The 20862-nt window shown below is 43.3% G+C and overlaps 1 protein-coding gene across 2 annotated transcripts in view; it reads right to left on the bottom strand.

Annotated features, from left to right (window-relative positions):
- Afap1 (actin filament associated protein 1) overlaps window positions 1-20862 on the bottom strand; it is a 152187-nt gene that overhangs the window by 12168 nt on the left and 119157 nt on the right. Inside the window, exons 10-14 of one of the 2 annotated variants that reach the window (XM_004655994.2) lie at window positions 19886-20097; window positions 16264-16409; window positions 7613-7730; window positions 3623-3874; window positions 1423-1537 (exon numbers count right to left, since the gene is read on the bottom strand). In XM_004655994.2, coding sequence (XP_004656051.1) covers window positions 1423-1537; window positions 3623-3874; window positions 7613-7730; window positions 16264-16409; window positions 19886-20097 — 843 coding nt within the window. The remainder of the gene's footprint in view (window positions 1-1422; window positions 1538-3622; window positions 3875-7612; window positions 7731-16263; window positions 16410-19885; window positions 20098-20862) is intronic. The other variant, XM_004655995.3, reaches the window with a different exon arrangement.

The raw sequence follows: 20862 nt of genomic DNA, 5'->3' as shown, positions 1-20862 counted from the left end.
AGATGTGAGACCTCAGGTAGGAATCCCAAGTGACAGTGGCATGTAATTTGCATGAAAGCTTCTCAGCCAGGCTTAGTGAGGAGGCTCCAAGACCTGAAGAGCCAGCACATCCCTTACACATTAGCTATGACATCATCATCTTAGGTCTGTGCCACGGCCTGGTTGGCTAAATGGGGGTGGAAGCAGACACACACCTGTCATGCCCAGGTCCACCTCACTGAAGAGGCAATGTGCTGTGCTCCTGTGCAGTCCACATATCCTTTTGCCTGCAGCCTCTCTGCTCTGCCTGTGGTAGCTATGTGGTCTGAGATTCTGGCCCACGCTCTAGCTCTGCAATTTGTATGCCATGAGACCTTTGTTCATCGTATACCACTTGGCTTTCTTTCCCTGCTTATACAATCAGTAGATGGCACCCATGCTGACAGTGTGGCTATGGGAAGTCAGTAGGATGTGACCTGTGTAGGAGAAGGGAATCCTAGCACACTCTTAACTTTCCCTGGTCCCTTATCCATGTCCTACCTTGACCCTTTTTACTGCAGCATTCACAGTGGCTGTCTATCTATGCATTGGACAGACAAAAGAGCTATACTCAAGGTTTTCGTGATTTGTCAACAGCACACTGGAGGTGCCAACTGAGGTTGCCTCGCACAAAGTCCAGGGACACATGCAGCTGCTTTTCCAAGTTCTTCATAGTTGGATATGTCTTATTAATGCCACAACTCAGGAAGGCAGCAACTCCTGTTTTTCTAGACAACGGTCACCTAAACTGAGTCAGAAATCCTAGCCAGGTGTGGTGGCACATGCCTTTAATCCCAGCACTTGGGAGGCAGAGGTAGGAGGATTGCCGTGAGTTTGAGCCCACCCTGAGACTACAAGTGAATTCCAGGTCAGCCTGAGCTACAGCAAGACCCTACCTCAAAAAACAAAGGAAGGAAGGAAGGGGAGAAAAATTAGAAAAGAAAGAAAGAAATCCTGGTCAGTACCTGCAGAAATAGTTCTGGGGTAGGAACACTTGTTGCACAATCACTAGAACCCATGTAAAAACCAGGCATGGCTGCTCATACTTTCACCCCTGGCATGGGTAGAGACAGAGCCTCTATCTTGAGAAAATCAGGCAGAAGAGAAATACCTGATGTCTTTCTCTGACTGCCACACACATGCACATGGGGGGGGGGTGCGCGTGTATGTGTATGCACATACATGCATGCACACATACATGCACACACACCACCAATCCTCCATAAATTATGTAACACACACACACACACACACACACACACACACACACATGCACCCTGGCCAGTGGCGGACAGAGGGCAAGGATGCACACTTGTATCTGGCACCTGCTACAGGAGTGGCTCATTCAGCCTCATCTCTGCAGAATGCACCAGTGAGAACATGAGGGATCATAAGGATACTCACTTGATGCTGTCCGCTTCACACCACCTGTAGAATCCACTTTTTTCTGTTGACTGCTTGGAGCCTTCCCTTTTCCAGGAATCCCATTAGATGTCGCTGGGGGCTTTTTGCCCTTGAGCTGTTGAAAACATATATATAAAATTAAAAACAAATCAAACAAACTCCCTTTATTCTGCAGACATTTCTTTAGCTTCTGACTCTTTAGGTAAAACTTAGTGTGCTCAGTGGTAGAAAGGAAGTGAAGGAAACCAACATGGTTTCTAGCCACTGGGCTGCTGTGAGGTTCACGTGATGGCTGCAAAGGTTCCACCACAACAGCAAGGCACCCATGGCACCCAGAAGTCTGTAGTGGGAAGGCTGCAGTGCTTCTACTGAGGGTCAGACATGCTGACAAGAAAATGGCTCTATGTGGTGGCACACACCTTTAATCCCAGCAGTAGGAAGGCAGAACAGAAGTGGGAGGATCTCTGAGTTTGAGTCTAGCTTGGAACTCCAGAATGAGTTCCAGGTCAGTCTGGACTAGAGTGAAACCCTACCTCAGGAAAAAAAGAAAAGAAAATGGCCTTAAGTGACCACCCACTAGCGTGCAGCAGCAATCATGGAGAGCTGGGGCCTGGGCTTCTACAGCTAATAGCTCCTTCTCTTGGGGACTATTTCCAGGGGAGGTGCCTGGTGGCAGCAAAGTTCCTGTGTGAAATGAGTGACTTACAGCTGGACACACAAAAACCACCTTTCAGGTCACTGATGGGTCTGAGGAGGGATATAAGAAACACTAATATAGAAACAGTATAAAAATAAAAGCAAGTCTTGACCAAGTACAGGTTTAAAAAGAATTCAACAGTACTCCTACTTCTCTGACTGCTGCAAGCCAACCAACAGCTTGCATCCAGCAGGTGACACTATCTCTATGTGCCACACAGTCAGCTGGTGACAGAGGGAGCCCTCCTTTCCTTCGGTTAGAAGCGGGTACTGCACAGATCTACCTGCAAAGTCTAGTCTGTTGTTTAGGAGATGCTGTGCAAGCCATAAAATGTTCTAATCTTCTGCTTTCTCATTTAAAAAATGTAGATACCAGTACCTTTCCATGGGGCTCCTAGGTGCCATAGCACAGTCATGCAACAGAGATGGCATGCATGGTGCTCCCCATAAAATGACCACATGAGGATGGGGAACTAAAGCTCCATACAGAACCATGAACAAATGATTCCTGACTGGCTGGGGATAATTCAACACACAACATTTACATATACCCACAAAAGGCCAGATAAATACATAAATAGATGCATGTTTTCTCAGTAAATGGAACACCAGGGCCTGGATTTTTGGTACTTCATAAAAACAATAGGGACCAATGGTACTAATGCCAGGCACACAGCAAGGCTGCATCTTCAGGCTTACAGAGTTAAGAATCTCCAGGGATGGCATCTATGTGACTGTGCTTAACATCTCAAACCCTTCATGGCAGTTCCGATGAAGCTGACGTCTCAGGAGGTTCTGCAGTGAGCCATCACTACCTGAAATCCTAGAACCTTGCCCAGTGTCCATTATGTTCATGACTGCCCACAGAATGGAGAAGATGTGGAAAACCTTACCCCTTGCTTCATGTTGGCAGAGTATTCTTAAATGAGGCACTTAGGGGTATGAGCAGAACACACAAATGATTAGGTTAAAAATTCATGAAAACATACTCAGTGTTTGCTCTGAAATGTTGTGTTGGCCACAAATACACAGTGTGGGCTGAATAACAGGTCAACCTGAAGGTTATATGCCATTCAGTGCTCACCAGAACCCTCCTACAAGGCACACTGCATACTCGTCTGGGAAACACCCCAGCTCTTTGCACAGTGTTAACCATGTTTAAGGTTGGAAAACAATCACTCCTTGACATTAGACCTTGCTCACTCATATACAAGGGGAGTATATTCTATCATTCCAGAAACTTTTGGAAAGTGTTATTGTTTTCAAAATCTTTGTCTATAGTTGACAAATTCACAAAATTCACTGGAGAATTTTCCAGGAGCAGACAGAAAGCCAGCTGTACACAGCATGGTATATAGATAAGATGGGAGCTGGTCACAAGTGTGAGTTAGACTGTGGTTAAGGATAATGCTACACTTTGTCCTTGGCATGTGTGAGGCTGTGACTGCTGTCACCATAGTGCTTTGCTGGTTAGGTCAGGGAGTTTGGAAACATAATCTGTTACCTGCGAGTGCAGCCCAAGAGATGCCCTCCCCACAGAAGAGGGGTTAGTGACAGATGGGGAGCAGGGTGGACTGCAGGAAGCAGGGGATTTGTAGTGGTTAGAAGACAGCCGAGAAGCCCTTCGGTCAGCAGGAGAGGAGCGAGCAAAGATTGTTGGAGACGGCAAGTTATCGTAGAGGCCCGCATTATCATAAAGCACCTCTTCTGCCAGGCCTCTGCTCCCGCAGCCAGGAAAGCCATCATCCATGTCCCACTGCAACACACATAGCCTGATTGTTAATGAACTAACAGGAGATAGCAGATTTAATTGATTTAGCACAGTGAGATGTTAGCAGCACCCCAACACATAGAACACAGGGGCCCCAATTATCTCACACACGCCCACACACACATAGACACACACACTTCCCTTACATACAAGTGGGTAGACTGATTCAGAAGAACCCCTTTACTTTGGGGGTCTTAAGGAAGGTTTCTTTTTCCTATATTTGCTCCCAGGGTCATTGGATTATGATGCTGTCATTTTGTTGTTTCTCTAAACAGAAAAACACTGCTTGTTTTAGACAACCAAAGTTCAGAAGCAGGAGGTAGAAGTGACAGAAAGTTAGGGAGCTGGGCAGAACCTGGAGGCATTAAGAAAGGGGATCTGGGGCTGGGGAGATGGCTTATCAGTTAAGACACTTGCCTGCAAAGCCTAAGGGCCCATGTTCTACTCTCCAGATCCCATGTCAGCCAGATGCACAAAGGAGAGGCAAGTACAAGGTTGCACATGCCCATTAGGTGGCATAAGTGTATGGAGTTCAATTTCAGTGGTGGAGAAATGGCACAGCAATTCTGTCTGTCTATCTCTATCTCTAAAATAAAAATAAATAAAGAAATGGGACCTAGGAGGAATTATGAAGGGACATGAGATCCTAACCAAATGTCTTTTACTCCACAGCACCTGCTGCACTCTGGACATACTGGCTTACATATCTCGGAGTCAGCTTAGGAAGCAGGCAGTTGAAACTGAGGCAGAGGCAGGTCACACAGCTTGTGAGAAGCAGGGCTGGCCTTAGGCAGACTCAAGACTACAAAGCCCTAGGCTCTGAAGAAGAAACAAGGGCTAGAACAGAGGCCGCTCAGACTTGTCCACACTACCCTCTGACAGCAACTCCAGGCCACTGTCAAGGTCAACATGAACAGTGCCCACACTCAAGAAAGTGCCACAGCCAAAAAAGTCTATTGACAAAAACAAACTATGGTAGAAAACAGAGTACTTCAAATACCAGTGTGGAAAACGGCACTATTTTAGCAGAAAACCTTGAACAAAGAACTAAAATAGCTAAAAGCTACTTCATGGAACACAGGAATTTCAAAGTATGGGCATTAAAGTATAAATAAAACCTCCAAACTCTAAACTACTGGCAGAGCCTTTAAAAATTTAAAGGTCATTATAAATGGCCTTGTATTTAAAAAGGAAATATTAATTCATATGTTCTGCTCATTTCACCCTGCTTTTAAATTCTTCTTGCAGCTCTCCTTTCTGCCAGACTATAATTATAGCCTTTGGTTGCAAGACTAGGAAAGGTCTAAAATTTCAGGGTGGGGGTATCTTTATTCCTCTGCAATCACTCCACTGTGTTTATCTTAGTGATGCAGGAGACCTATATTCAGTCTAAACATCTAGTGTATATCCACCCAGAGATGGTACCATGGTCTATACTAGACTCTCATTTTCCTAAAATTACTAAGGATCAAGTCACATTCAAAACTTAGCAAACAGGACCAGAAATCCCACAGAAGTTTCTAGATTAAAAGTGAATGTACACAGACTCTTTCCTTGTCAAAAGAATTGGAGGGGGGCATGGTGAATCATGACAGAAGCACTGCTAAAATGTTAGGTTCTGGGTCATAATATGTGGGCTTTATGAAACCTACAATCTGTCTGATAACAGAGACTTCCATGTAGGAACCAAGTTGAAGGGCCAAGCAATGAAGACCCAAGAAAAAAAAGGTCTGGACATATGCTCATAGGACATTATGCTACAGCTTCTACTGTAGTGCAGCCCATGTGCACAGGGACTGTTTCTGAGCACACAGCCCTACAGAATGACACATTCTTACCCCCAAAGCAGATGGAGCTGCAGGTGACTGACCCGAGAGAATCACCCAACATGAGCCAGTATGCATTGGGATTAACAGGTGAGCACAGTCCATTTCCATGGAGTCCTGTAACACCTGGCTGACCTGGTACTTTCATGAGTGTGTGTGGAAGAGGCCTGCTGAGGGACTTGCTGGAAAGGTCTGCAAAAGAGTGTTATCCTTTAAAAAAAAGTAGGCTACTGTGACTGAGGCTCAGAGGAGCAGCTCATCCTCAAGATGAGTGTGGATGCTGAAGCAGAGCCAGGGACAAAGCTATGAGAAGCTGGTGGCTGCACAGGTACAAGAAGGTTTCAGCACCAGGCTCCACTTCAAAAATGATGCAGTGGCCAGAAGGGAGGACAGAGGCTGGGCTGAGAGCCCAGCTTGTGCTGGTTACCATGTGTGGTCCCTAAGACTGGCACAGATCTGGCTAACAGGGCTGGAAAAGGCAAAGGATAGAGAAGGCCAGAAGCTCTTCCAAATACCAGGAGGGTGCTGGCTAGACCCACCTGGTCCCTAGAATGAGGTTGTACTAAGAAGGCTCTGCTCACCCCAAATACCTTACCCTAGGCAGGCCCAGCCCCCAGCCTGTTGACCACTACCAGCTATTCCAATCCCAGGTTTGCATGTCACCCACTAGAACAGAGGCCCTTTGAGGGAAAGGATGACGTCTGATACTCTTCCATTTCAATTTCCAGAACAGAGCCCACACATCAAGGAGACACCTGGCCAAGAAGCCAGAGAGGAGAAAGGAAGGAAATTCAGAGGAGGGAGGGGAAGAGAAGAGGTGATGTGCCTGGTGAGCAGAAAGCCTGGTTAGTGTTTACTGAGACCCTTGGGCAGTCTCTACCCCACCAGATCCAAAGAAGGACCCATGGGCATACCCAGTGTTGGGAGGGAAGAGAGCCTGTGGAGTTCAGTCAGGCCCAAGGACATGCTGCGTCAAGCTCCACACTGACTCTGGCAGCTCCAAACCAGATGCCACAGGCTCATTTCAAGTGTGACACCTGAGCTCCAGCATCCAATAAGGCAAGGCCTCTCACTCCCATCCTGGGAACCTGCGGCTTTCCTGATGACAGATAATAGGAGTTGACTATTTTTATCAAGATATAGGGAAAAAGAATGAAGATGCAAAATGGTAAGAAAAAGTGCTGAGATACCCCTTAAGATTGAGAAACTAATTATAAAGCCACTTGATGCTTACCTTTGATAGATGCCAACTACAAACCCACCCAGAACCAATAGGAATAAGGGGTTCCTACATGCCTCAACTCTTATCTGGTTACTGTGCAATCAGGCGTAGGGCCCGAACAGAAAGGATGGTCAGTACATAGCCATTAGACAAATAATATTGGAGACCTGGCAGATCAATAATCTCTGCAGAGCCAATGACACTGACAATACCAAAACAAACAAAAACTTTGTGAGGCCAGATAGTGAGCTTGGTATGAAGCTGACACGAACTGGCCCTAACATTCACATGTGGATAAGCCCACAGAGCACTGGCTGAGGTGGACCCCAGTTACTCTTTGTCAGCCACAAGGAGGAAATGGTCCCAAGCTGGCAACATGGAAGACACACTATGGTACTATTTCTGCCCACATGCTGGTCGGTCAGCAGTTTCATTGTCTTGAGAAATAACTATTCGTGTGTAATTTACACTGTATTGTGTTTGATTTATCCAAATTATAGAATTTGTTATTCTTTTATTCTATATCTCACAATATACTAAAACATATGATTAATGACACTGACAAAAACAAGCCATCTATTGGTGTTGCCTCATTAGGGGATGGAAAGAAACCATGGTACTCGAGGCAGAATTTTATAGACATTTACCTTTGACCAAAACGAAACATTGGCTTACCGAGCCATTGATGCAGGGGACATCATCATAATGCAGTGCAGTCCCACTAGGGTGGGCATAGCCATTGGAGGTGCTCCCCAGGTATGGGCTGGTGGACACTGTACGTCTGTTCATGAAGCTGAGAGAGAGAATAGTTGACACCTCCATCAATCAGCAGTCTCTTGTAAACCCTAACACAAGGTGTGTCATCAGGCTCAGGGCCAGGCAAACTTAGAGGGACTATGGTCAACTCCATACCCATAGCAACAACAGGCCTGCACCAGAGCTGCAGCAGATTGGTGATGCCATGTATGGAAATATGCAGCAGCACCTGCAAGTGAAGAGTGCTGGGTAGTCACAACCATTTTTACTGCTACCAGTCTGTAATGGGGAAATCCTTCACTAACCATGAGCCTGGGTCACTTTGCTGAATATAATTCTTTCTAGGTCCACCCATTTTCCTGAAAGTCTCAAAATTTCATTTTTCATACTGCTCAATAGAATTCTATTATATGTATGTGTCATATCTTCATTATCCACCCATCTGTTAATGGGCAGGCATTGGGGCTAATTCCATTTCTTAGCTATTATAGAGAGAGCAGCCACAAACATGGATGTACAAGTATCTCTATAGTAGTGTGTGGAGTCTTTAGGGATTATGCCCAGGAGCAGTGTAGCTGAGTTGTTAGGAATTCTAACTTTTTGATATATCTCCATACTGATTTCCATAATGGCTGTGCCAGTTTGCAATCTCATCACTAGTGGGTAAGATGTCTCTTTCCCACACCCGTGCCAGCATTTGTTGTCAATTTTCTTGATCATAGCCGTTCTGACTGGGGTGAGATGGTACCTCAAAGTGATTTTAATTTGCATTTCCCTGATGGCTAAGAATGTTGAACACTTTTGAAAATACTTATTGGCCACTTGTGTATCTTCCTTTGTTAACTATTCTCCTTCTCCTCCTCCTCCTTCCTCCTCTTCTTTTTATTTTATATTTTTGCCCATTTGGTAGTTGGCAAGGGGTTTTTTGGTGTTTTTTTTTCAGTTCTTTACAAATTCTGGTTATCTGCCTTCTGTCTGAAGTATAGCTCGCCAAGACTATTCTTCCATTCTGTTGACTGTGTATTTGCTTTGCTGATGGCTGCTTTTATTGTTCATAAACTTTTGACTTCATGTAGTCCCATTTGTTAATTTCTGAAACTACTAGAAGAAAAAGTAGGGACCATGCTTCAAGACAGAGTCATAGGCAAGAACTTTCTGAGCAGGATTATAATGCCATAGGAAATCGCCACACAAATTAACAAGTGGAGCTACATGGAATTAAAAAGTTTCTACCAGGTCTAGGTGAGGAGCAAGCAAAGAGCCTTGGAGAGGGCTGGAGAGATGGTGCAGCAGCTAAAGGCACTTGCTAACAAAGCCTGCCAACCTGGGCTTGATTCCCTAGGACTCACATAAATCTAGGCATCTTCTACATTTCTGGAGGTCATTTCAGTAGCAAGAGGTCCTTCTGTGCCCATACACTCACTTACTCAACCTCTCCCCCATAGAATAAATAAATAAATTTTTAAGGGTTTTTTTTGGTGGAATATAGTATTTTATTTCTCTTCTATAGTGTCTCACGTTTTTCCCCCTTAGTTTATCAGTAACTGCTCCTGAGTCCACAACTCACTGTATTATTCTTAAGCTTGAATTCTAAACAGAATTAAATTTAAAAAAAAATACTTAGTTTTTAAAAAGTAGTTTTGGGGACAGCTTCAGTCCATCTGTGGCTTCTCCTTCCAGAGTGCACTGCTGCCCCTTGCTGGGGAAGACAATGAATCTTCCAAGGTGTTCCTTTGATTATAAAACTTGCTATAATTATTCTATATTTAAATTACATAAATGTGTAGAAAACATGAAATGCATAGGAGGCGATAAATACAAGAAGGAAACACACACTATTTACTCAGGAGTTCTGCAATGATAGATTCATATTTTTTAGATATCTACTTAAGGCTTTGTTACTTGTTGGGAATGGCAATCCATATACTATGAGTGAGACAGTAAACAGGAAAGGCAAGACATGCTACGTGTACACCTGCTGGCCCAAAGCATGTGTTCGCTACTGTGCACTGAGTCTGTAACACAAATGTAAGCACAGTTTTCTCTTTCCAGCAGAAGACATCTCACATCTGGTTGGCACTGTCAGCTTTTGGCATAGTGCCCAGTACTGACACTGAGGCATACATGTGAGGAAGGAGCAGGGGCAGTTGAAAGAACAGAGGTCCCTACTGCCAGAATTCTGCTTCTTCCAATGGAGATGCCCAAAGGGTGATACCTACAGGTCACAGACACTGACAGAGACCTTCTCCACTGGCCAATAGACCTTACATTTATAGAAAAGCACCAGGCCAGAGAGGAACACAACTCTGAGGCCCAGAAGAGCATGTGGAGCCAAGAGTAAGTGTGGGCTCTTTCACAGACCCAAAGCACAAGAACTTCATAGGACATACTGTAAAATAACACAGAGGGATCCAGGTGAAAAAGCAACTGGAGAACAGCTCTCCTTCCATCGGCTCTCTCTCTTCAGCTAGACTGGTAAGTTTGCATCAGGTGACTCTTTAGAAAGGTCCATGAGAAAACTTCAGGGCATTTTACTTCTGTCAGCTCTAGGACATTCTTCAAGGATCCACCTTTATCCACATTCCTAAATGCCTGGGAGAATCCACCTTTTATTTTACTGTTCTATTTTCAAATTCCATTACTGTCTTCTTTCCTTCAGATAGATACCATCACTGATAATTCGCTTAATAACTTGGAAGAGGGCTGGAGAGATTGCATAGTGGTTAAGGCACTTGCCTGTAAAGCCATGTTCGATTCTCCAGGTCCTATGTAAGCCAGACACACTGTTGTGCCAAGACCCCTGACCAGGAGCCAAGACCCCCAGTCACTCAGGAGTCACCCAGAGGACCGCCACAGAAGCCAAGACACTCGAATGTAAAAGCAACAGGTTTCTTTTACTATTAAGCTTAAGCAGGGTCTCTATCCACACATACCAATGTAGCAGGAGTGGGAGAGAGCCCCGACCTTCTAAAAGTGGGGGTTTATAAAGGAAAAAGAGCAGGAATGGGGCAAAGGGGGTATATCACATTGCATCTTTTAAAATGATTGGTTCCAAGAAGGCGCGCACGGGAACATTTCTAGTTGCTTATCTCTGGTCAGCAGACTGCTTGCAAAACCTATCTATTGCAAGAGGCCAGAGGCCCCCATAGTTAAGTATTTCTGGAATGTCCTGTTGCGCAAGTGAGCATGGGTTACAGAAGCAAAGGTCAGTGTGTTAGTCAGCTAGTTCCTTATCTGGGCCGAGCCTGGGCTCCTCTTTTTGTTCATGATTTGTCAAACAATGGCAGTGCCGTTTAATTATTTACGCGTTATTTCTTTTTGCAACACAAGACGGTGCAAGCACGCAAAGTCGCACATGTACACAAGGTGAAGCATGTGTCTGGAGTTCAACTGTGGTGGCTGGAGACCCTGGTATGCCAATTCTCACCCTCTCCCTCTTACTCTCTCCCATTAAAAAAGGCTAGTCTATTAGGCTTGCATCAAAAAAATAAATTAAAAAAATAACTTGGAAGAGATTCATCAGCCAGCTGCCAAGTTTAAAAAAGTGAAGAAGTTAGCTTAATCCTAGACTATTTAGCACACTGGCAAGCTACCATATTCTGAATGCTGTTTCCTTATTAAATCCCATCCCTGTTAAGTTTTATAGTAATGCTTGGCTAGAAAACTAAAAAATTAAAATTAACTTTATCGTTAACTGACATCTAAAAAGATTTTTAATAAGGTACAAAAGAGTTTATGCTAAGTTTATGACATGCATCTTTAATTAAGAGTATTTTGATACTACAATCTGAATTCATTTCTCTAAATTGTAATGTTTAATTTACATGAAAATTCTACTCTTTTACAAAGTAAAAGCTGAATTGTATTCTGAGGGAAATATTTTTATCCAGAGTTTCTCCTAAATGTAGTTATCTGTTTGCAAGTTATAGTCAAAGTTGCATGTGGACTAGGAGAGATTTGTTTTATAATTTTAGTAACTTTTACATAGTTGCAGTCAATAAAATGATGAACAAGACTTACTGATACTACATTTCTTTAAAAGCCTCTCAAATGTGCCTTAATCACTGCATTGAACCACACTCAATGCTTAGGGGATGCTTTGCAATTTACTGTATTTTCTGACTAGAAAGAGTGCCTTTAATGAGTACAGCTCCCTGATTTTCACAATACTGGAGGGGATGCCTAGTGCTGTAGATAACCTCTAGAATGGCTGGGGATTTTATAGCAAACAAACCTACAAACAAGTAATTCACCTGCATTCCTAACACATACCTTTACTTTGGGAAAATGATTTCCTAGCCCAGAATATCCTACACAAGTGTTGAGTTCATTTTTCAACACCATGCAATTGACAAAGAATACATGAATTCTCATAAACACCACTGGTGTGGGAGCCTAGACCATGGTGTTCTGTTGATTTGCTTTTTGGACAAGGCTTGCTACATAGCAATCTACCTGTCTCTGCCTCCTGAGTGTCACGAACAAACTGGGATCACAGAGACCACCATGCCCTTCCCCAAGAGGGGTTGATCTGCACAGGAAGATAATAGCGCTTCAGAATTTCATCTCTGCTGGAAAGCATCTATGCCCCAGAGCTCTCAAGTTTATGGCAGCTTAGGTAATCACTGTTACTTCTCATCTTGGGTTTTCTTTCAGCCCAAACTCCAGACTGTTTGAAGATGAGAGAAATAATGGGCAGGAGCCAAGATAGCAATGACATCGAAGGCACTGTCTTGCCTATTCTCTATCTTCTATATGAGGAAGAAGAGCATAACCTTTATGAATGGGCTTATCCAGAGTTCTCTAAGTGATTAATGCATCATGCATCAAAGAACATTAATTTTGCTCAATGACAAAATCTTGTGCCTGGTGATCCATAAGCTGATAATGGGGCTGAAGGGTTCCTATCACTGAGCCAATAAAGAACACTGTAGTGCTGATTTTTCATATATCTGTGATGCTGTGGGTGCAAAGGAACCTACTTCACTGCGAGCCCAATGCAAGGAGGGCACACAAGGGCCAGGCTACAGCTCCAGAATGGCACAGTGCCTACCTGCTGTGTGGTAGAACAGGGACTAGTCAATCCTCAGCAACACAGAAAAGGGAGAATTTCTTTTTTTTTTCCTTTTTTCTTTTTTTTTTTTTTTTTTTTTTTTGGTTTTTCAAGGCAAAGGCAAAGTCTCACTCTAGTCCAGGCTGACCTGGAATTAACTATGTAGTCTCAGGGTGGCCTCCAACTCATAGTGATCCTCCTACCTCTGCCTCCCGAGTGCTGGGATTAAAGGCGTGCGCCACCACACCCAGCTCGAGAAGGGAGAATTTTAAAAGCCAGTAGAAAGCCAAGTTTTACAGTAAATAAAACTTGATAATGAGAACCAATGCCTATGTTACTGGGTTATGTATCCACCCTATTATGCTTTTGACATTATTTTAAGTAGATTCCTACTTGTTTATTAAAGATGGCCATGAAACTTCCAGTATACCTGGTAACATCAATACCAGCCATACTACACAGGTCCACAGCATCTCCTGAAAGCAGAGTCCACGTCCAGGGACTGATCTATGTGCTTGCGTGTGTGCTGGCATGTGGCAACCACCTCATGATGCAGTTCTCAGACGGCTTAGTATAAAGTTAGTCATGATTAGATCACAGCAGGTCAGACCAAGAGTTCCCGCCTACTGCCTACCTGATATCAAGGCCACAGGAGGGCCTGCCCTTGGGCCTTACCTACACCCTGCACTATGCAGCTTACAGAAATGCCACTCCTTGATCCTGCCACTTTCTCATTAGAAGGGACCCTGTGTGCTAGAAAGACAATGTGCTTACAGTGAAGATGCAAATATGCAAGGCCACTACTGAATAATAAATATATTCATTTAAAAATAATAGTTGTGGGGCTAAACAGATGGCTTAGTGGTTAAGGTGCTTGCCTGTGAAGCCTAAGAACTTATGTTCGAATCTCCAGGTCCCACATAGCCAGATGCACAGTAACACAAGCGTGCAATGTTGCATATGTGCACAAGGAAGTGCATGTGTCTAGAGTTCTTTTGCAGCTGCTAAAGGCCCTGGTGTGCCCATTCCCCCCCCCCAAAAAAAAATAAGTAACAAAAATATAGTTGTGGGATGGAGAGATAGCCTAGTGGTTAAAGTGTTTGCCTTCAAAGCCAAAGAACCCAGGTTCAATTTCCCAGGACCCATGTAAGCATGATGTACAAGGTAGCACATGTGTCTGGAGTTCATTTGCAGCAGCCAAAGACCCTGGTGCGCCCATTCTCTCTCTATATCTGTATCTTTCTCTTTTCCTTTCTCTCTTAAATAAATAAATGAATAAAAACTAATAGCTGTAATCCTCCAAAATTCTATACAAGGCAATTGTAAAAACAATGGAGTGTGGCTTTCCCTTGAGAAGCCAGTATCTCCCACCTGAGTATGATTTACTTTCAACAACCTTCACTTGTGACAGAAGCCCACACTTATCCTCTCAGGTGTGCTTTTGTCACAGTAATACTTATTTTTAATAAATTCAAATTTGCTTAATAAAAATAATAGTCTATCATAATTTACCATAGGTAACATTATATAATACATACATACATATATATATATATATACACACACACACACGCACACACATGCATATTTCTCTGTAAAACTGCTTTCTGAAATAACCATTAATGAAGAAAGAACACCAACTTCCACATTCAGAAACCTGTCTCAGAGGAAAGTGGCTGGATTCCCGTGCTAGTTCCTACTGGCTACTCTGCTGATTGGATGAAATATATGAAAATAGTGCAGCCTCACACAGGTGTGAAGTAGAAGGCAGGACCACACTCCTGCAGGTTCTCAAGTAGTTGTGCACATTCTTTGATACTACACAAGCTTGACAAGTGCCAGTCTCTTGGTGGTTTGCTGTTAGCACACTTTCTTGTGGCCTGATATCAAGGCCACAGGAGGGCCTGCCCCTGGGCCTTACCTACACCCTGCACTATGCAGCTTACAGAAATGCCACTCCTTGATCCTGCCACTTTCTCATTAGAAGGGACCCTGTGTGCTAGAAAGACAATGTGCTTACAGTGAAGATGCAAATATGCAAGGCCACTACTGAATAAGGTTCCCTGCACAGGCCCAAGCCTTGTTGAATGCTTTTCTGTGGTGACAGGAGCAATGGGTCCACTTTAAGACAAAGTCTGCAGGGCCTGAAGTCCGGACATCACAGTTTATGTGTGGGCTGTCTTTTGAGATAAAAACAAGAAAGTTAGACAGGGCAGCTAATCTACTAGCAGTTCTCTGCCCAAGAGCTCCTCCTTGTGCCCACCATGGAGCTCTGCAGCCATGGGTCTTTGGGGGGCACTCATCGTGGCACGTAGAACATCAGAGACAGAAGTTCTATTGGCTGGCTTTCCTGATGCATCCAGGCCTTCCCAAGGGAAGTTCTTCCTTTTATCACTACTATGTGATAAAATATTTTTAATTTTAAAATAATAATTTTAATAATGATTAATTTTAATTTTAAAATATTAAATTTTTATTTATTTATTTACTTGTAAGCAGAAAGAGGTAGGGAGAAGAGAGACAGGAGAGAAAGATTTGAGAATGGGTACATCAGGGCTCTAGACACTGCAAATGAACTCCAGATGCATGAGCCACATTGTGCATCTGGCTTTACATGGGTACTGTGGCATTGAACCAGGGTTGTTAAGGCTTTGCAAGCAAGTGCCTTAACCACTGAACCTTATGCCATATGGTAAGAGGAGCAAAAATTCCATCACAGACCACCAAGTGGTACCTCATGAAGGGCCTTGGGGTAGGTGCTCACACACCAGAAGTGCAGTGCTGAGGTGCTTACCCACCACTGCTGTTGCCAAAACAGTAACAAGTCAGGTCAGTATGAAAATAGTCAAGATCCTGCAGAGTGCAGGACAGGGTCTTGACTATCCTACATGACTGCTGCTGCTGCCCTGCCCTTGTTGCCATCATGTGAAGGAAGAGGTATTCCTGGCTCAAAAGATCGCTTTTGCACAGAACAGCATGTTGTTTAACCATTTAAATTTAACATGAAGCACTGGGGCTGACATCTGTTAAATCTTGGTCCTCATCACAGCAATAGGTAGAGTCATTCTCACTTCACAGAACTGTTTGTCTCATACATGGTTGGCAAACTACATCCCAAAGCCAGATCTGGCTCGTTGCCTGTTCGTGCAAATGGTGTTTGACTGGGGCCAAGCCACACTCATTCACTTACTGCACTGTGTTTAGCAGGGCAGAGTGACTATGGGCAGAGTTACTATCAGGGACACAGTGGTATTTGCTATTTTTATACAAGTTTGCCAAGCCTACTGTAACAGAAATCCTGAGAGGGCTGAAATGATAAAAATAGGTGAGCAAAATTAGGGTTGTCCTATTACAAGGGAAAAATTTTTGGGTGCATTTTTGGTCTATATAGTTACTCAAAACCTAAAATAACACATTAGAGGAGAAAAGATCTTTATCTTTATTAACACAGAGATCTTACTATAGATCTTTATCTGTATTAACTTATAGGACCATTCCACATGGTGACAGGTCTTACCAGAAGGTCTGTTTGGCAGTCTGAATGACATTTGCAGACATCTCCACATCTATGTAGTCATAGTGCAGGGCCCCTGGGTCTGTAGAGGACCCTGTCTCAGCAAGTAAGATGCCAATCCATCTGCCCATGTCTTCAGAAGATGATGCCTGCCATGGGGAAGAAAGTGTAGTTTATTTAACTAAAGATAAATAGTTGTTGAATTTTAAAGACACTGCCTGATAGGGAGGGCAATGAACAAGAAGCCCCAAGTATGAGAGCAAACAGATGCACTCATGACCTGAGTGAGGGGGTTAGCCTGGAGTTTACACCGTCCAAGGCTGGTGGTTACAGAACAATTACACAATTATTCTGTAGTAACAATATTAACCACCAAAATGCCTTCCTTTAATGAGGAAAAGCACTACATGATGGACATGGAAATTACAAGACTGATAAAACCTCTGCCAAAGGAAGTTGTTCAGAAAGCCTGCTGAGGGCCTACCCTGAGACCCTTCATGATGTACCACTTGGTGATCTGTGATAGTTTTTTTTGCTCCTCTTACCATATGGCATAAGGTTCAGTGGTTAAGGCACTTGCTTGCAAAGCCTTACAACCCTGGTTCAATGTCACAGTACCCATGTAAAGCCAGATGCACAATGTGGCACATGCATCTGGAGTTCATTTGTAGTGGCTAGATCCCTGGTGTACACATTCTCAAATCTTTCTTTCCTGTCTCTCTTCTCCCTACCTCCTTCTGCTTAAAAATAAATAAATAAATAAAAATATTTAAAATCAATCACCTTTATGGCACAGCATCTCTAGAGTATGATTCTGTTTTATAACTTGCTTTGAATAAACCATTTGTAAGATGTGTGCAAGTGCCCCCATTTGATCTATTTAATTTGTGTACCTGAAACATATCTTTAAATTATCCTAAGATTTTAGGACACCCTTATTAAGTCATTTAGAAAATCAGTAACCTTTGTAAAGTGGTATTTGAAAGGTTTAAATGATTCAGACTAATCAAATATGTCAACATTTACAGGTTGAAATCAGTCCATCAAATTTGAGTTAGCTGAAATGAATGTTGAAGAAACAATACACTTTTAAATAAAAATCACTACTTTTAAAAATAATGACCTATAAATTGATCTTTAAAAAAATGGGCTTTATTACTCAATTCTACAGCACAAACAAAAGCCTCTGGAGAAAGGGGGAAAACTATTAGAAAGAATTGGTTGCTTTCTTTACAGTGATGCTGACTAATGGCACTAACTGATGCTTCCTTATGGCAAGTTCCTTCTAACCAGTGCCAGTGTAAGAGAGGCCATTAGGCAAAATGAAGGCATTCTAACCTCCTGTCTTATAGAAAGAATGAAGTCAGTGTCTGCCAAACTAAAGCAAATTCATATGAACATCTGGATTTTAAGAACCCACAAATACATTCTCTTTACAGGTCTTTCATTATGGGTGTTAAGTACACGCTAGGGGCCAAGTTCCATGCCTAGTACCAAACAAGCATATAAAAAGAAGGCATGCACTACTAATTCTACACCTACATGTCTACAATCACTTCAGGGGAACACTTTTAAAGTACCTAAGCTGTGATTGATATGTCACACTAGAGTTTACTAATTGTCTTTAATTTTTTTTATTTATGTAGTATAAACATACACACACAGAACATGGGCATTCCAGGTCCTCTTGCCACTACAAACTCCACATGCATGTGCCACATTGTGCATCTGGTTTTCAAGGGTACTGTGGAATCTAACTTGAGCCAGCAAGCTTTGTAAACAAGTGCCTTTAACTGCTAAGCCATGTCCAAAGTCCTACTAACTGTTCTTTATAGCTCATTTTAATGAAATTTTCTCCTAAGCTTTTTAAAAACAATCCTATGGCATTAAACTGTCATATGGCTTTTAATTACAACACAGACATAGAAGTAGACAGAGGTTTGTGGGGAGTACATGTGTGTGCACATGTATAACACTAAGACATGCAGGGATTGGTGCACTTCCTGAGTTTACCTACTGCAAAAAGATGGAAACAGTAACAGTCTCAGCCTCAGCCCCTGGTTTCCTGATCCCGATGTGCTCTAGGGCCAAGGCAGGGAGAAGAGCCAGGGGGTCTTGAAGCCCTGGACTGTGCCATGCTGAAGGAAGGGACTGAAAGACTGATGATGAATCAGTCTCTATCTCAGGGCCAAACAGAGGACGAGAGAGCAAAGCAGAATAATACAGGCTCACATGTGAGTTGCTGGCTGAGCCCCTGATGTACCTGCATATACAATGAATGAGTAATTATGGAGAAAGTCTTCCTCTCAGTAGATCAAATGAATGCAATGGAGAAGGAATATGAGCAGAGTTCCCACTGCCATCACCTCCATTAGAGATTTGTCTAAAGTCTCAGATCAGCAGATGAAATTCTCGCTGTTAAGAGAATTGCATGGTCTCAAAGTTTCCATCCACATGACAAAGAGAAAATGCACCAACTTTCAGCAGGAATCAAAACTAACCTAGTCACTAGTGAAGACAGTGATGCCATATACCCACCTCCTGACTGGACACACCATAAAGTGTCACTGCTTCCATGGGAGAAACCAATGATGAAGGACTATCTTTAACAATACCTGGCTGAGATCCTTGGGAAGTACCAGCCACGAACTATTAGAAAATGCTGGAAGATCTAGCGGCTGAAGGCTCTCAGGCATGCTATTGTGTGAAAGGAGATGCCAGGATAAGTAGATAAGCTGGATTAAGGCCTAGGTATCCCATGAGAGTACTAAGTTCCATTTATGACCAATATACTGTGGTTATAACTAGGCAACACCCTTCTTTTTCTCAATTACACCAAATTCTTAAAAAAAAAAAAATCTTCAAATCATGTGGAAAACTTTTTACATACAGATACTGTGGGGATGTTAAGAGATACAAAAAACCATACAATTTTTGTACTATTTTTGCAACTTTTCTGTAGATTTAAAATCAAAGTTAAAACGGTATAGAAGGAAGCAAAGACTACAGTCCTATTGGCTCACTTAGTTTGGAATGGTTTGGATACATGTGCATTTGTGATATATTTATTTTTTTATTCTTTTCTTTCTTTCCTTTTCAATATTGGGGGATTGATCCAGGCCTTATGCTTGATAGGCAACCTTCAGCCCAAGTACGTGCCAACTCACGCTGCACTTCTTCTGGGACCTCTCTCTGCTCTACTGCCAAAGATTTCTTGGAGACCTGCATTTTAATTTCCAAAGGACAGCTTAGAGTTTTCAGTTTGTTTTTGCCTTGCCATCTACAATACAGTGTTGTCAAGAGCCTGCAAAAGCCACGGCTTCATGCAGCTACTCTGACCTGGGCCAAGTCAGTCTTTCTAGAGCAAGGGTTGCTGCAGAGTAGTCACCAGGGGGCGCAGTCTTTCCTCCACTCCCTGAGATTACTGGGCCAGTGAACCCCAAAAGAAGGCAGTCCCGCCCCAAAGAAGGGAAAGATGAACAGAATGGGCAAATGAGGGAAAAGAGATGAACTGAAGCCAGGTGCTGCCAGTGAGATCTAGGAGTCTGGGAGGGGAATCAAAACAGGGCTTTTGAAGGAGACACTGCAGGCACCTCTGTGGAGACTGGCCCCTGGGAGCCCATACCTCTAGCACAGCCACCTCCTGACCATTGCGAAGCAGCCGGAAAGTGAGCGGATGCTTGGAATCCAAGCCTGGGATCACCTCACAACCACGGAGGGGGATGGAGACAATGTGCGTCTTCAGGTCGGTCCTGTCTTTGTGCAAGATGAGCTTGCTGTCCTTCACTCTGCACCAGCGCTCCCTCCAGCGGCTGTTGGAGAGCACATTTAGGTAGCCTGCAAGGAGAAAAAGCCACACTTCAACCCCAAGGAAAGCTAAGGCTGGTTGACCTGGTCTGGGGCCAGGTCTGTGGTCTCCTCAAAGACTAGGAATGGCATGTATAAACAACTTCCAGCACACTAGTTTTAAACACAAGTTCACAAAATAAGAAGAATGGGTACAGTAGAATTCACTTATAACAAGGTGTAGAGACTTTGCCAGTCCAGAAGTCTCATTTCACTTCATCTAGTTCAGATGTTTGGTATTTACAAGGAAACCTGGAAAGCATCTTGAGAATGTGACAGAAACTAAGTCAGCAAGTGTGGGACGGCTAGAAAAAAGAGAACACAACAGCTGACTTCACATAACTGAGGGGAAATTACATGCAATGATTCAGGTGCAATTAAGCTGTAGGTAGGACAACAGCCACAGGAAGACAGATTTTGGGTTTACATGAGAAAAGAAAACTTTCTGAAAATGGAAAGTAGGAGGCCTTAAGAGTGTTAAGTTCCTCAGCATGGGAAGCTTTCCAGCAAATGATAAAATGCTGTTGGAATGCGAGTCCCACCCACAGGCCAAAGACATTTTTGTAGCCTCTGTTCCATTTCAGCATGCTGAGATGAGGATTTTTGTCTGACTGGGAGGTTGGCCCAAATGAAACCTGAACTCCTGAGTCTGGGTTGGCATGGTTTGATACTGATACCTCTGGCATGGTACTGTATCTCTGGCATATCACAAAGAAGTATACTGCTACGTGTGATGGAATTACAGGCAGAATTAGC

The sequence above is a fragment of the Jaculus jaculus genome, chromosome 11, assembly GCF_020740685.1.
Source record: "Jaculus jaculus isolate mJacJac1 chromosome 11, mJacJac1.mat.Y.cur, whole genome shotgun sequence".
NCBI lineage: Eukaryota > Metazoa > Chordata > Mammalia > Rodentia > Dipodidae > Jaculus > Jaculus jaculus.
This window is presented reverse-complemented; position numbering and strand designations above follow the sequence as displayed.